This window comes from Hibiscus syriacus, unplaced genomic scaffold, assembly GCF_006381635.1.
Source record: "Hibiscus syriacus cultivar Baekdansim isolate YM2019G1 unplaced genomic scaffold, ASM638163v2 tig00111877_pilon, whole genome shotgun sequence".
Lineage (NCBI taxonomy): Eukaryota > Viridiplantae > Streptophyta > Magnoliopsida > Malvales > Malvaceae > Hibiscus > Hibiscus syriacus.
The window spans coordinates 2,255,544-2,268,492 of NW_024063208.1; the positions used below are offsets into that span (position 1 = coordinate 2,255,544).

At 35.0% G+C, this 12,949-nt stretch overlaps 1 protein-coding gene and 2 pseudogenes across 2 annotated transcripts; all 3 read left to right on the forward strand.

The window, feature by feature from the left end:
- Nucleotides 1–3,456, forward strand: LOC120172774 (annotated as a pseudogene).
- An 852-nt stretch (nt 3,457–4,308) lies between these two features.
- Nucleotides 4,309–7,933, forward strand: LOC120172703 (probable protein phosphatase 2C 38). 2 transcript variants are annotated; one of them, XM_039180101.1, is made up of 5 exons: nt 4,309–4,725; nt 5,546–6,037; nt 6,286–6,653; nt 6,867–7,103; nt 7,446–7,933. In XM_039180101.1, the coding sequence occupies exons 2-5, from the start codon at nt 5,713–5,715 to the stop codon at nt 7,674–7,676; spliced, it is 1,161 nt and encodes a 386-aa protein (XP_039036032.1). In that variant the 5' UTR covers nt 4,309–4,725; nt 5,546–5,712; the 3' UTR covers nt 7,677–7,933. The 2 variants fall into 2 exon arrangements, with proteins under 2 accessions (XP_039036032.1, XP_039036033.1); XM_039180102.1 differs by having other exon boundaries at nt 4,312–4,725; nt 6,867–7,098; nt 7,446–7,572.
- Nucleotides 7,934–11,669: 3,736 nt separating this feature from the next.
- Nucleotides 11,670–12,715, forward strand: LOC120172775 (annotated as a pseudogene).
- Nucleotides 12,716–12,949: the final 234 nt, after the last annotated feature.

The window sequence follows — 12,949 nt, forward strand, 5'->3', positions numbered from 1 at the left end:
ATGGCTTGTGTATTATATCTCCAGGTTCTTTGACTCCCCATTCTTTCAAAGGTTGTTGTCCTTGTTGATGATATATAAAGACGAAGAAACTCTTTTTCTTCAAATCTTCCTCTAGCAGTGGAAACGCCAACGCCGTTGTTCCTTCACCATCAGCAAGCAAGTTTTCTGGGAAAACACATTGGAAAGTGGGTTCAATGATCAACAAGGTGAGAAGGATGAATACAGTTTTCTCAGTCCTAGACGTTTCTTTGGAAAAATCTCAAAAGCAAATACCAGACAGCCCTAGCTTTAGTAACAGCCCGGCCAGCTTTCGAAGGAGTCGTTCTTTGTCATCAGCAGCCTTTCTTGTTGATGGTCTGGGACTAGAAGATTTTCCTTCCTCATATGATCAAAATAGATCTCCTGATATTACTCCCAATCATCAGTATGATCAATCATCTCGGTAAGGAATTCCTGCATTTGATGTGTTTGTTCTCGTTTACAGAGTATAAAAATTATTGATTAGACCTCATTTTTTACATTTATGAATCTAAAAGTCCACCTTTGTTCTCGTGGTTTATTCCAGGAGAACTAGTTCTTCAAGGATGCGGCGTGGTTCATCAGGAAGCTCTTCCTCTTGCTCTAGCAATGTGTCAAGTAAAGTTGTGGACCGATATATCGGTGGAGAACAGCTGCAGGAAAGCAGTAAGTCCAAGAACAGTTCTAAAATAAATAATCTCGGAAATGGTGGTGGGAGGCTTCCTCCACGAGATCAATATACAGCTCCTCCGTCTCCTACAGATAGTGTCAAAGAGAAACAAATTCTATTCATTTAGGGAAGCGAAAGGCACACGTCTTCAGTTCTCGTCTAGAGACCGGGTGGAAAATGGATTCGGGCGTGAATCGCCTCAGATGATCGCAAAGAATGTGATTGAGAGGCTTTCGCAGACTCATGTCCCGAGATCAAGTTCTAAGGAATTCGATCTTCATATTCCGATCACCACTGAAGATGTATATGGTGGATACATGAATTGATGCCCGGAGTCCAAATTGGATATAATGGACGATCCTTATGAAAATGATATTGGATATCATGAGGATATCTCTGGCTTGGACAAGAAACATTGTTTCTTTGGGGGAAGTTTTAATGGTTTGAACTCTTCCGAAACAGGAGGATACAGATGTGGAGTTACAAAGAAGATCAAAAGAAGCTGAGGAGAGAGTTTTGATTCTTTCTGAAGCTCTCGAGCAGGACAGCTTTCTTCGTAACATCGGGTTTAATGTTTCGTCTCTCGTTGAGACCATTAGACGTCTTTCAGAGGACAAAATAGACCTGGCACTTGAGGTTTCGAAACTTCTACAGTAGAATTGCAGAGAGAGGCCGTGCTAAAGAAGAAATGAGAATGACAAGGGAAGAACTGGAGTCACGGACAAAAAAACTCGAGACGGAGAAACATGAGATACAGTTGGGATTGGAAAAGGAGTTGGATAGAAGGTCGAGCAATTGGTCATCTAAGCTTAAGAAGTATCGGTCAGAAGAGCAAAGACTTCGTGAACGAGTTAGAGAGCTTGCGGAGCAAAATGTATCTCTTCAGAGAGAAGTATCTTCCTTGAATGAAAAGGAATTTGAAAACAGAAGCATGATGACTTATTCCGCAGAACAACTTAAAGAGTTTACTAGAAGGGTCGAAACACTGAATGATGAGAATGAAGATCTCAGGCAAACCCTCTCCCAATTGCAAGAGAAGCATCAAGCAGCAATAGAAGATACTGATTGCATTAGAAGAAATTTTGAAGAAAAAGATAAGGAGTGCAAGGAGTTGCAGAAGTCCACTGCCAGATTATTCCGAACCTGCAGTGAGCAAGAGAAAACAATTGAAGGGTTGCGAGAAGGTTATGGTCAGGAGCGTTCCATGGGAAAAAATGAAAATCGGGTGAAATTTTTTCAAATGGAGCAAATGAGGTTGACTGGAGTAGAATTGTCATTAAGAAGGGAAGTGGAGTCTTGTAGACATGAAGTTGATTCTCTTCGACATGAGAATATCGATTTACTGAACCGCTTAAAAGGTAATCGAAAAGACGTTGGAGCCTTAACCTTCAAGCTTGACAAGGAAATGAAGAATCGTGTAAGCTGTTTGCAGGACCAAGGACTGTCTATGCTTAATGAGAGCATCCACTTGTCTTCCAAGTTAATCGAGTTCATCAAAGGAAAAGCTAGTCAGCTTCAAGAAACTCAGCAGGGTCTTGATGGTCAATTCATTGTTGAATCCGATATGAAGGTGCAATGCTTTAGACGTGGAATTGAAAGCCTAACAAGGAGTTTGCAGATAATATCCACTTTGCTGCATGAGAAATCCACAACAGTTGCCTCAGAGGTTCATTCGGAATATATGAAATCCGACAATCAATCTTCTGAGGTAAGCTTCGTGAAATCGACAGTTTAAGCTAATATAGATTGAATCATTTTTCAATGCTCATTAACTTTTCAAGTATGTTCATTCATCAAACTTGTTCTTACATTTCAATTGAGGATCTAATATGATCTTTTAAGTTCATACTCACTGCTTTGGTGACACTGTACACCTTTTAGGAGGTTCTAAGAACAGAGCTTAAATCAGAATCATTGCTGACAAATTTGTTGAGAGAAGAGCTATATTCGAAAGAGCTTGAAGTTGAATGGTTGCAAGCTGAGGTGGGAGCATCTGTAAGAGGTAACGACATCCTTAGATGTGAAGTACAAAATGCAATGGACAACATTTCCTGCCTCACCCGCAGGTAGAAGGATCTTGAACTGCAGGTAGCTTTTGATCTTTGAATGTTACATGTTTGTCGTATGCGTGTATGGAATCTTTATTCTTATCTTGCATGTGAATAACATGTGTGAAAGAAATTACTATAATCGGGAGAGTATGTGCCAGGAAATCGAATTATTTTTGTGACAAGCACGGGACAATGCATCTTAGAGTTTGAAGTGCATACATGTAGCTGCTTGATGCTTGTGGTACACTCCAGTTCCTGTGCCATTGCAGTGTTGCCTTACCCTCCACAATAAGGCAATTAGACACCCTTATGAAAGCTTATAGAACATATTTGGCTAATTATTTGCTTTCGAAGTGTACAGATGCTAAAGAAAGACGATAACATAAGCCGTCTTCAGAACGATTTGCAAGAATCGGTCAAGGAACTAACGATCTTGAGGGGGATATTACCAAAGGTTTCCGAAGAAAGAGATTTGATGTGGGAAGAGGTGAAGCAATATGGTGAGAAGAACATGCTATTAAACTCGGAAGTCGTCGTATTGAAAAAGAAGATAGAAGCTTTGGATGAGGATGTACTTTTAAAGGAAGGCCAAATCACCATCTTGAAAGACGCCTTAAGCAACAACAAAACGTTTAACCTTCTCGGCAGCCCGGATTTGAGTCTTGAATTCCTCCTTGAATGACCGGCACAAAGGTCGGTTATGGTTTCATGGGGTGGCTGAACATGTTGTTCATAGCTTTATACATGTTTCATACTATTGAATTTATGTTCTTCGAGGTTGCTTTTCTTTGTTTTTATTGGTAGAAGTGTTGGGTGAGGAAAGAAGTTGGAAAGGGATGGTTTTGATTCTGTTATAGATTGAAAGTCATACAAAGTATATGTAGTTGGTTTTCATCTCATAAAACCAGATGAAATTTTACTTGGACCGGCCGGTTTAATTTAAATAATTTTACTTGGTGTTCTTTCTTTGTTATAAAGTCATACCACAAGAAATAATGTTGTTGAGTTAGCAATTTTCAGTTAAAGTCATAAAAATAATGCGAAGTAACTTAACTATTGTTAGATGTTTTAACTATTTGTTAACCTCGAGTGATCGATTTATTACAAATATATAATATTACTCGACCAATTTATTACAAATATGTAATATTAGTAACCATTAACTAGTTAATAAACAAATATGTTTAATTTTTAAATAAGCTAAGGTGATTATAAAGTAATATTTGTTATAAAATATTCTCATTGACAATGAATGTTCAATTATTCTTATAACCGTTGATGCTTAAACTCATAATTTTTAAAAACAATAATAATTCTATTGACTATTGAAATAAATTGATTCGTGCATAAATATATGTATTTAATTTAATAAATAAACATAAATAAATGGTTCAAGAATAATTCAACCAACTCTGTATTAATTTATATTCGTAAATCCACTAATTTTTTATGATTAAAATAACCAAACTAGACATCAATTGGATGACCAAACCATGAAAATGAAAAAAAAGGGGGAAGAAATTCAAAGTAATTCTCAAAAGCCAAAGCCGATAAGGATAGAGACAATCGTTTGCAGCTGTTTGCTAAAAACAGGAGAAAGACAGATGAGTAAAAGTTGCCTAAAATGTTGGTTTGTTCATCGTTAGAGCCAACAGGTCAAAGTCAAAACCCCCTTCAACCAATGAATTAGAAAATAAAATCTAAAAAAAAAATCCAACGGAAAAACCCATCAAAAAAGAAAGAAAGCAAGAAAAGGCCACCTTGTTGTGGTGGTTTCCGAAACTCAGAGATTTGTTTTTTGTTAACTGTTTTTTCTCTGTCAAATCTCCCTCTCAACCTTTCTTACAGCCTTTGTTTTGTTTTGTTTTGGGGGTTTTCATGTGATTGTTTTGTTTATTTAATCCTTCAAAATAATGGGTCTTTTGATTCTTCATCGACAGGCTTGTAACTGAAGAGATCATGCAATGTTCTCCACTGTTTCATAAGGTATGTAAGAAGAAAATTGCCGTCGGATCTTTCTTCATAATGATTGCTGTTTATATTTTGCTGGTGTTCTTAAGGTGATGGGTATCTATTTGAAATTTCTTTCATGCTTTTAGTTTGCAGATTGGTTGGTGTCTGAAAATTTCTTGTGTTTGTTTCAAAGTTATGTTGTTGTGCATGGACGATCACAGTATTTTACGCTAGAGGACGAATTTTTAAAATTTTAGGGCAGGGTGAAAATAGATTTTCAATAGAAAATATAAAGAAAATATATAAATGATATGATAATTTGAAATTTTCAGGATGGTGTCCATCCCTGTATGCATTTAATGAGGTGACAAAATGGGGTTTTAATCTCAGTTTCAAATCGATTGGTGTCTGAATTTCTTTGATGTTGTTCAAAATTTCTTGTTTTGGTTGTTTAATCTCTGTTTCGTTTTGGTGTCTGCGAGTACATGATCGTAAAACAATAAGAAATAAGATGATTTGATAAGTAAAAACCATGGACAAAAAGGAGAAATGACAAGATTTTTGTGGTTGGATTCAATTTGCGGATCGGCCTGAGAGCCTCTGCATCCCCACAGATCCCATTTTCTTGGTTGTGCTGTGAACTCTTCAAGCCGGATCAAACGGAATTTGAGTCACAAACAACGGTTATTGTATTCTATGGTCAAACCTATCAGTTTGTTTTCATTTTGATGGTCTTATAGATTAGAGGTGTGGAATTTCTGTCATGACTTCATGTTCATGTCTCTGTCTTCAATGTTTTTAAGATATATTTTGATGATTGTTTGACAAAGTTTTCATTGTCTGAATTTTGCAGATTGATGTTATCTGCGTTTGTCAATGCATGATTGAATTCTGAAACTTTGGTTGTGTATTTGGAAATCAAGAAAAACCGGAGCAAAGTCTTAGGGTCGATAGAGTTGCCAGTGTTGATTTTATGAAAAAAATTGATTGCCGGGTCATTTGGGTTAGAATATGTAAGTTATGGTATCGGGGTCATTAATGCGAATGATGCCGCCCTGCTGGAGGCCTTCTTCTGTTGAGGGTGAAGCATCTAGTAGTAGCAATGATGATGGTAGGGTTGACGGGTTGTTGTGGTATAAAGATTCCGGAGAACATGTTGCCGGTGAGTTTTCGATGGCGGTAATTCAAGCAAACAATCTATTGGAAGACACTAGCCAACTCGAATCAGGTCCCTTGAGCTTATTTGAAACAGGGCCTTATGGGACGTTCGTTGGAGTTTACGACGGTCATGGAGGCCCGGTGGCTGCTAGGTTTATAAATGAACACCTTTTCAGCTATATCAAGAGTATGTTATTCTTTCTGCTCTATGCCAAATTTCATCAAAACTTGCTATGTTGTCCACTTTAATTTGAATAGAGTTTGATGTTTGATGAGTGGTTTCTATCAAAAAAAAAATGTTTGATGAGTGGCATCTTGGCTCATTTCAACCGGTTGTCTTGGAAACTTGTATTCATTAGTCATAATACATAAAACACCAGACCGTGCACCTTGAATGATGCCGTGTTTACTGATTTGATACCTATTATGGTGCAGAGTTTACAACCGAGAATAACGGAATGTCAGCGGATGTAATCAACAAAGCGTTTTTAGCTACCGAGGAGGATTTTCTTGCTCTTGTTAGGAAGCACTGGCTAAATGACCCGCAGATGGCTTCTGTCGGTTCATGTTGTTTGGTAGGAATAATCTGTAGAGGAATGCTATACATTGCGAATGCAGGAGATTCTCGGGTGGTCTTAGGGAGACTGGATAACGACTTTAAAGAGGTCAAGGCAGTTCAGTTATCATCCGATCACAATGCAAGTCTCGAATCTGTGCGGGAAGAGTTGCAATCATTACATCCCGATGATCCGCAGATTGTGGTTCTAAAGCACACAGTATGGCGTGTGAAGGGTATCATACAGGTAGTTCATTGTGTTTGTGGGATATTTCTCTAAATTTGTTGATATTTTGTTGTTTTCACCTATATTGCTCCGGCTCTTCATTTTCGATTGAGGTATCCATGTTACACTGTTGAATATGAAGTTTCCGAAAATACCAATACGAGTGTTTGTCATTTTGATTTCGAGATTCCAGCATATTTATAGTTTGTTAACCAACGTTTTAATTTGTGACAGATTTCCAGATCCATTGGTGATGCTTATCTAAAGAATGCGGAGTTCAACAGAGAACCTCTATTGCCGAAGTTTAGAGTTCCCGAATCATTTGATAAACCAATCCTTAGAGCTGATCCGGCAATATTAGTGCATAAAATTGACCCTGAAGATCATTTTCTTATTTTTGCATCAGATGGTCTGTGGGAACACCTTAGCAATCAGGAGGCCGTTGACATTGTCAACACGTGTCCACGTAATGTACGAATTCTTTTTGCGATTTTCTTTTCATCAGACTAGAACCGTACTGGTCCGATTCTTCATTTTACCTAAAGTGCTTGTGTCTACATTTGTGTCCAATTCATATCTGGATATTGGTATAGAGATATAATTCTCCAAGTCAGGCTTTACTCGTATGAACGTACACCCCAGAGCCCGAGTAAGTTGGACTAGAACAGTCCCTTGTAACGAGTTAACTGTCAGCATTTTCCTAAACTAGACCTTTTTTATGATTGAGTAATATGTTGAGTTCGCTCAGAACTCGGAAGTTTTTCCGATAGTTGTGTTGCCTTGGGATTAACTTATAAGAGAATGCTTACACAGGGTATTGCCAGGAAGCTTGTCAAAGCCGCTCTCCGTGAAGCAGCAAAGAAGAGAGAAATGAGATATTCGGACTTGAAAAAAATCGACCGTGGTGTGAGGAGACATTTTCACGATGATATAACAGTAATTGTTTTATTTCTGGATTTCCATCTGGTAAGCCACAGCTACTCGCATGGCCCTCCGGTTTCAATTCGAGGTGGTGTTGGAGTCGCCGGACATGGCATTTGCTAGTGCAACAGGTCCTAAACCTCTATCATTTGCTCCTTTTGGCATTGAGAAACGCTTTTCTTTTCCATTTTTCCTATGTATAGTCACGCAACTCGGCAACTTGTTTCCGTTAATCCGTAATAGAATTCTCGATAGATGTCAGGTACCAGTTAGAGAGTGCCTTTCGGAGAATTCCTCCGAAGTTCACTCTGTTTACCGACACATGATAATCGAAAATATATAAATTCATTGACGTATATGGTATTGCCAATTTGCCTGAAGAATCGGTTCGTATTGCAGCGGTATTAATTTTTTTTGCAAGTATCCATGTTAGACACTTAAGAGTTCTAATTGTACATTCATATTGATCAGTTTTGTACATTCATATTGATCAGTTTTGTATATTCAGATCGAATAAATCGATTAATTAATTTATTATATATATATATATGACTGATTTAATTTTGATATGAAATATATTTCATTTTTATGATTTACGTATTTGAAAACCGAATTCAAAATTTTGGATTTTAAAAACTGGAATTTTTTATATTTGTAATAAAAATAATAATAATTCAAAAGCTGCAAAAAAATCATATATCAACTTATGAGTAAATTACACAATTGATTAATATTTCTATTAAATATTAAAAACATTAGTCTCGTCGCTACTAATGGTTTCAACCTTAATAATAACGTGAATTTTTTTAATTGATATAATAATAAATTTAGTGCTTCAATATTTACATATTGATGAATATTGTAAACAATTTTGTTTCTACATTATTCGGTCATGATTAGTCAATTAATAAATCGAATATCGATGATTATACAAAAAATATCATAAACAATTTAAAGGCATCTAAAATGTAAAGAAAAATACATTAAAAATATTTTTATAAGTTACAATAAAAATTATTAAATAATAAATAAAATAAACAATAAATGTATAATTTATGCAATAGTATTGTTTCTCGTGTTTTAAACTTTGAATGAATAAGATAATATAAACACATTGAAGTGTGTTAACCAAATAAGTTTTGCTTTAAATCGTCTAATAGAACAAATACTCACATAAACAAAATTAGAAACCATTGCTTTTGTTTAGTGTTGATTTACCTTCACCACCTAAACAATTCTTTCTACCTGGTGAAGTATACTAGAAGTCACAAAATTATACTCGAATAATTATTTTGATCATTAAATTTTCAATCGAACGGTTATAAAATGATCATTAAATTTATCAAAATTTGAAAATTATTATAACATCGTGGTGATAACAATGTGATAAATTTAATGATCATTTTGTAAATTTTAAAAGTTTAAGAACCAAATTGATCATTTGAGCATAGTTTAGTAACCTCAGTGTAATTTATCTGTATATATTTTGGTACTGAACTTGACTTCAAGTATAATTTGGTACTTAAATTTGTTTGTTGGGTTCAAATTGGTACCTAAACTTAGCTTCAAGATTCAAATTGATTCAAATAAGACACTCACCAAAAGTATCTATTTGGACCAAAAAGTGAAGCTTAAGTATCAACACATTTGGTATTTTGTTATAATCACACATTTGGTCTCTGTTTTTATATATTTTAATTTAGTCATATTTTTAATAAATTAAAATAAATTTAATCTTCCAATCAAATGATATCATGTGTCACTAGTGTCACATGTCATCATTTGGTTGAAGGACTAACTTTTATTTTTTTTAATTTAATATATTTATTTTTAATTTAAAAATATATATTAAATTAAAATAAAGTTAGTCCTCTAACTGAATGATGACACATGGTACTAGTGACATTATTTTTTAATTTATTAAAAGTGAGACTAAATTGAAAGAATATGTAAATAATAGGGACTAAATATATGATTATATCAAAATATTTAACTGCCACGTCAGCTAATTTGTTAACTGTTAACGATAGTTTACTCGCGGTAATCACATCTTAATTAAATAAAAATTAAAAAAGGAAAAAAGGCACTCAAGGTCCCTATACTTTAAAAAAAAACTAATTTGGCCCTCATCCTTTTTTCCGATCAACGTGACTCTCCAACTCGAAAAAAGAACCCAATGTAGCCCTTTGACAAACGACTCCGTTAATTGCTACCAGATAAATTACACTATTCATCACTCAACTATTTTCTTCTATTCTATTTTAGTCACTAAACTCTAAAAATTTTTAATTTCGAAAACTATAGAGACTTCACCTACTAAAACTGTAGTTAACCCATTTTATCCCAAACACAAAACCCACTAACTTCATCTCCTCTTAACTCGCCACAGCAAAACCGCCAAATTCATTTCCATTTCTCTCCTAAACCCCAAATAAGAGTATAACCGCCAAATTGATTAGTTTCATGGTGATTTAAGAAATAATGAAGAATGAAAGAAATGGAAGTGAATTTGGGGGTTTAGGAGAGAAGATGAAAGAGTTAAAGAGGAGATGAAGGTGGTGGGTTTTGTGTTCAAGATAAAATGGGTTAACTGTAGTTTTAGTCCTTGAAATCTATAGAATATATGAAATTAAAAACTTTTAGAGTTTAGTGACCAAAATAAAAGAGAAGAAAATAGTTAAGTGATGAATGATATAATTTACCCAGAAAGAAATAACAGAGTAGTTGGTTAATTACGAAAAACGTTAGTTAAAGAACCACATTAAATTTCTTTTTCGAGTTAAAGAGTTACATTAATCGAAAAAAAAAGGACGAGAGTCAAATTAATTTTTTTATAAGTACATGAATCTTAAGTACCTTTTTGCTAAATTAAAACAATTATATATTTTAAAAATATAAAAATAGATAAAATACAAAAATAAATAATCAATCATTTAAATAATCCTTAAAATTCTATTATTTCAAAGAAATTGTTCAACACAATCATGAATTTCTCCCTCTTCCATCTCTAATTAATTTCTCGTCCTTTTTTTTGTTTAAAAATAATAATTTCTCGTCCTTTTGCATTTTCCTTCGTCACTCTCCCCCCTCTCTCTCTCTCTCTCTCACCTTATCTGATTTTCCCTCCATCCAAACAGCCAATAACAGAAACACTCTCTCTTATATTTTTACATTGTCATAAATTCTACTAACAAAAAAATCTCCGGAAAATCCTCTTGTCCCGTCACCGACATCCCTCCTAAATTTTACAAGCCTATCAAATTGTTCCACGTCAGCACTAACAAATGAGATTCTCAGTAGGGTCTTAGTTAGGTTATTGAAGTCTTGTGTAAATTCTTGTAAAAAGATCTTTAGATCTGAAATTTATTTTTTTAAAGTAATAAATGACTAATTTCATTAACTTAAAAATTGATATATATACTTTATATATACTTTATTTTGGGATCTGTGTAAATTTAAACTTGTTTTTCTCAAAAATAATTTTATTTGTTAACAAAATTTGAACTTAAGATCAATAAAGTCATAGACCCAATGATCTAATCACTATTCTATACTTATTTTTTTTTTCTTAATGCAACAACCGATGATATACTCTATTTCGGAGTCTCTGTTTTTTTTACCTTACACCGTCACGCACATAGAGCATGTTCAGCCACGCCTCTGATTTTCCGCCATTGTCGATACCGCCACCATAACAACTTCCACAAAAGGCGGAAATCCCCTTATAAGCTTCGAACACGAGAGTTACGCTATTCTCGCCGCATATTCCTTCGATCCCTCTCTCTTTGTGGTCCATTCTAATTTTGATCAGATCTTTCTTTTTGTCTTATTTTTAGTAAAACTTTGTTTACTGTTTTTTAATCTTATCTAATATTTTCGATTTGGCTTTGATGATCTGAAACGTGATATACTTTTACGAACAATCTTTAATGGAGAAAATGTGAACATTTGCTGCGTTCTTCCTTTAACTCTGCAATTTTTTTATACCGATTGCCGGTAAATTGAAGCTCGGTTTTGAATATTTTGACATTTTTGAGCTAGATGTCAAGATCTTATTGAACTGATCACATTTTGGTTTCGTAGTTGAGGAATGCGATGGTTGTTTGCTAGTAACTTATGTTAGCCTTAGCTGAAAATGTTGTTGGAGTTCCTGATCTTTTATTGATTAAAGTTTCTTCATGGATTGTAGACTTGTATTTTGAAAGTGCGTCGCAAATGAGTGATAATGGAAACTAGAGAGAGGTTTATGTAGACATCTGTTTTTTTTCAGGTCTACAAAAACATTATATTACTATTATTATATTATTATTATATTATTATTATTATTATTCTATTAATTTATATATTACAATTATTTTGCAGGCAATTCTTTGTCTGATGCGGTATAACTCAACCATTGAAATCTTGGCCTATTATAGATCAAATTCAGATGAGATCTCGTCATTTTTGCTTTTCAATGTTGCAAGCTCCCAGAGTTAGGTTTCATGGCTTAGCTAATTTTTTTATTGCGAAAGCCTCCACAATATAAGTCAGGGTGGTGTACATAATTTGAGCTTCAAGCCGCTTGCTTCCAATTATGGGATCGAAGGGGGTTACAGTAGGAGATGGACTAGAAGGCCTATGACAACTAAAAAAATGAAACTAAGAACAAAATATCATTGCCCAGATTAAACGGGTTAGCTCAAGATGGTTTGAATTTGCTCAATTCATTGCAATTCAATCTCGATCTTCTCTCTCCGCAACTTCCTACGATGAAGAGGTTCAGTCTGCTAAAGCTATGCTCGGAACTTGAAAAGTCAATCCCAAAGTTTAAGAATGAGCCTTAGGAATGCGAATCTGCAAGCAAAGGATAATATGAGGAAAACTGCTCTGAAAGAGGGAACTTCTTCTTGGTGGAGGAGAAGAATCCACAGTTCGTCGGCGCAATTTGCAAACAAAATCTGGAATGACATTTGCTGCAGAAAGCGTCACAGAGAGTCTTTACGGTACCCATCAATTGATGGTTCAGGAGGTTGAAAGAAGCACAAGCACACTCATGACTTTCGAGGAATCAACGGGCGCATTAAAAAAAGGCTAAAAGTGAATACAAGAGACAGAAATCATTACTGTCATGATCTCGGAATTTACTGTCCACGATGCAACGCCAAGATGTTATTGAATGACCCCATGGTTAACCACCACGTATCTCAACTATTCCACTACACCCCTAAAAATCCGACCATAATCTCTAGCCATTACATACCGCTTCCCTTCCCCTATATATTCAACAAACACTTCCCTTCCCCTATATATTCAACAAACACGCTGCTTTAAAAGGGGGAGGAGATGTAAAAATGGTCCGGCATTCAAAACGACGAAGAGCAGCATAAGCTGATACTTGTGCGCCATTCTCTTTA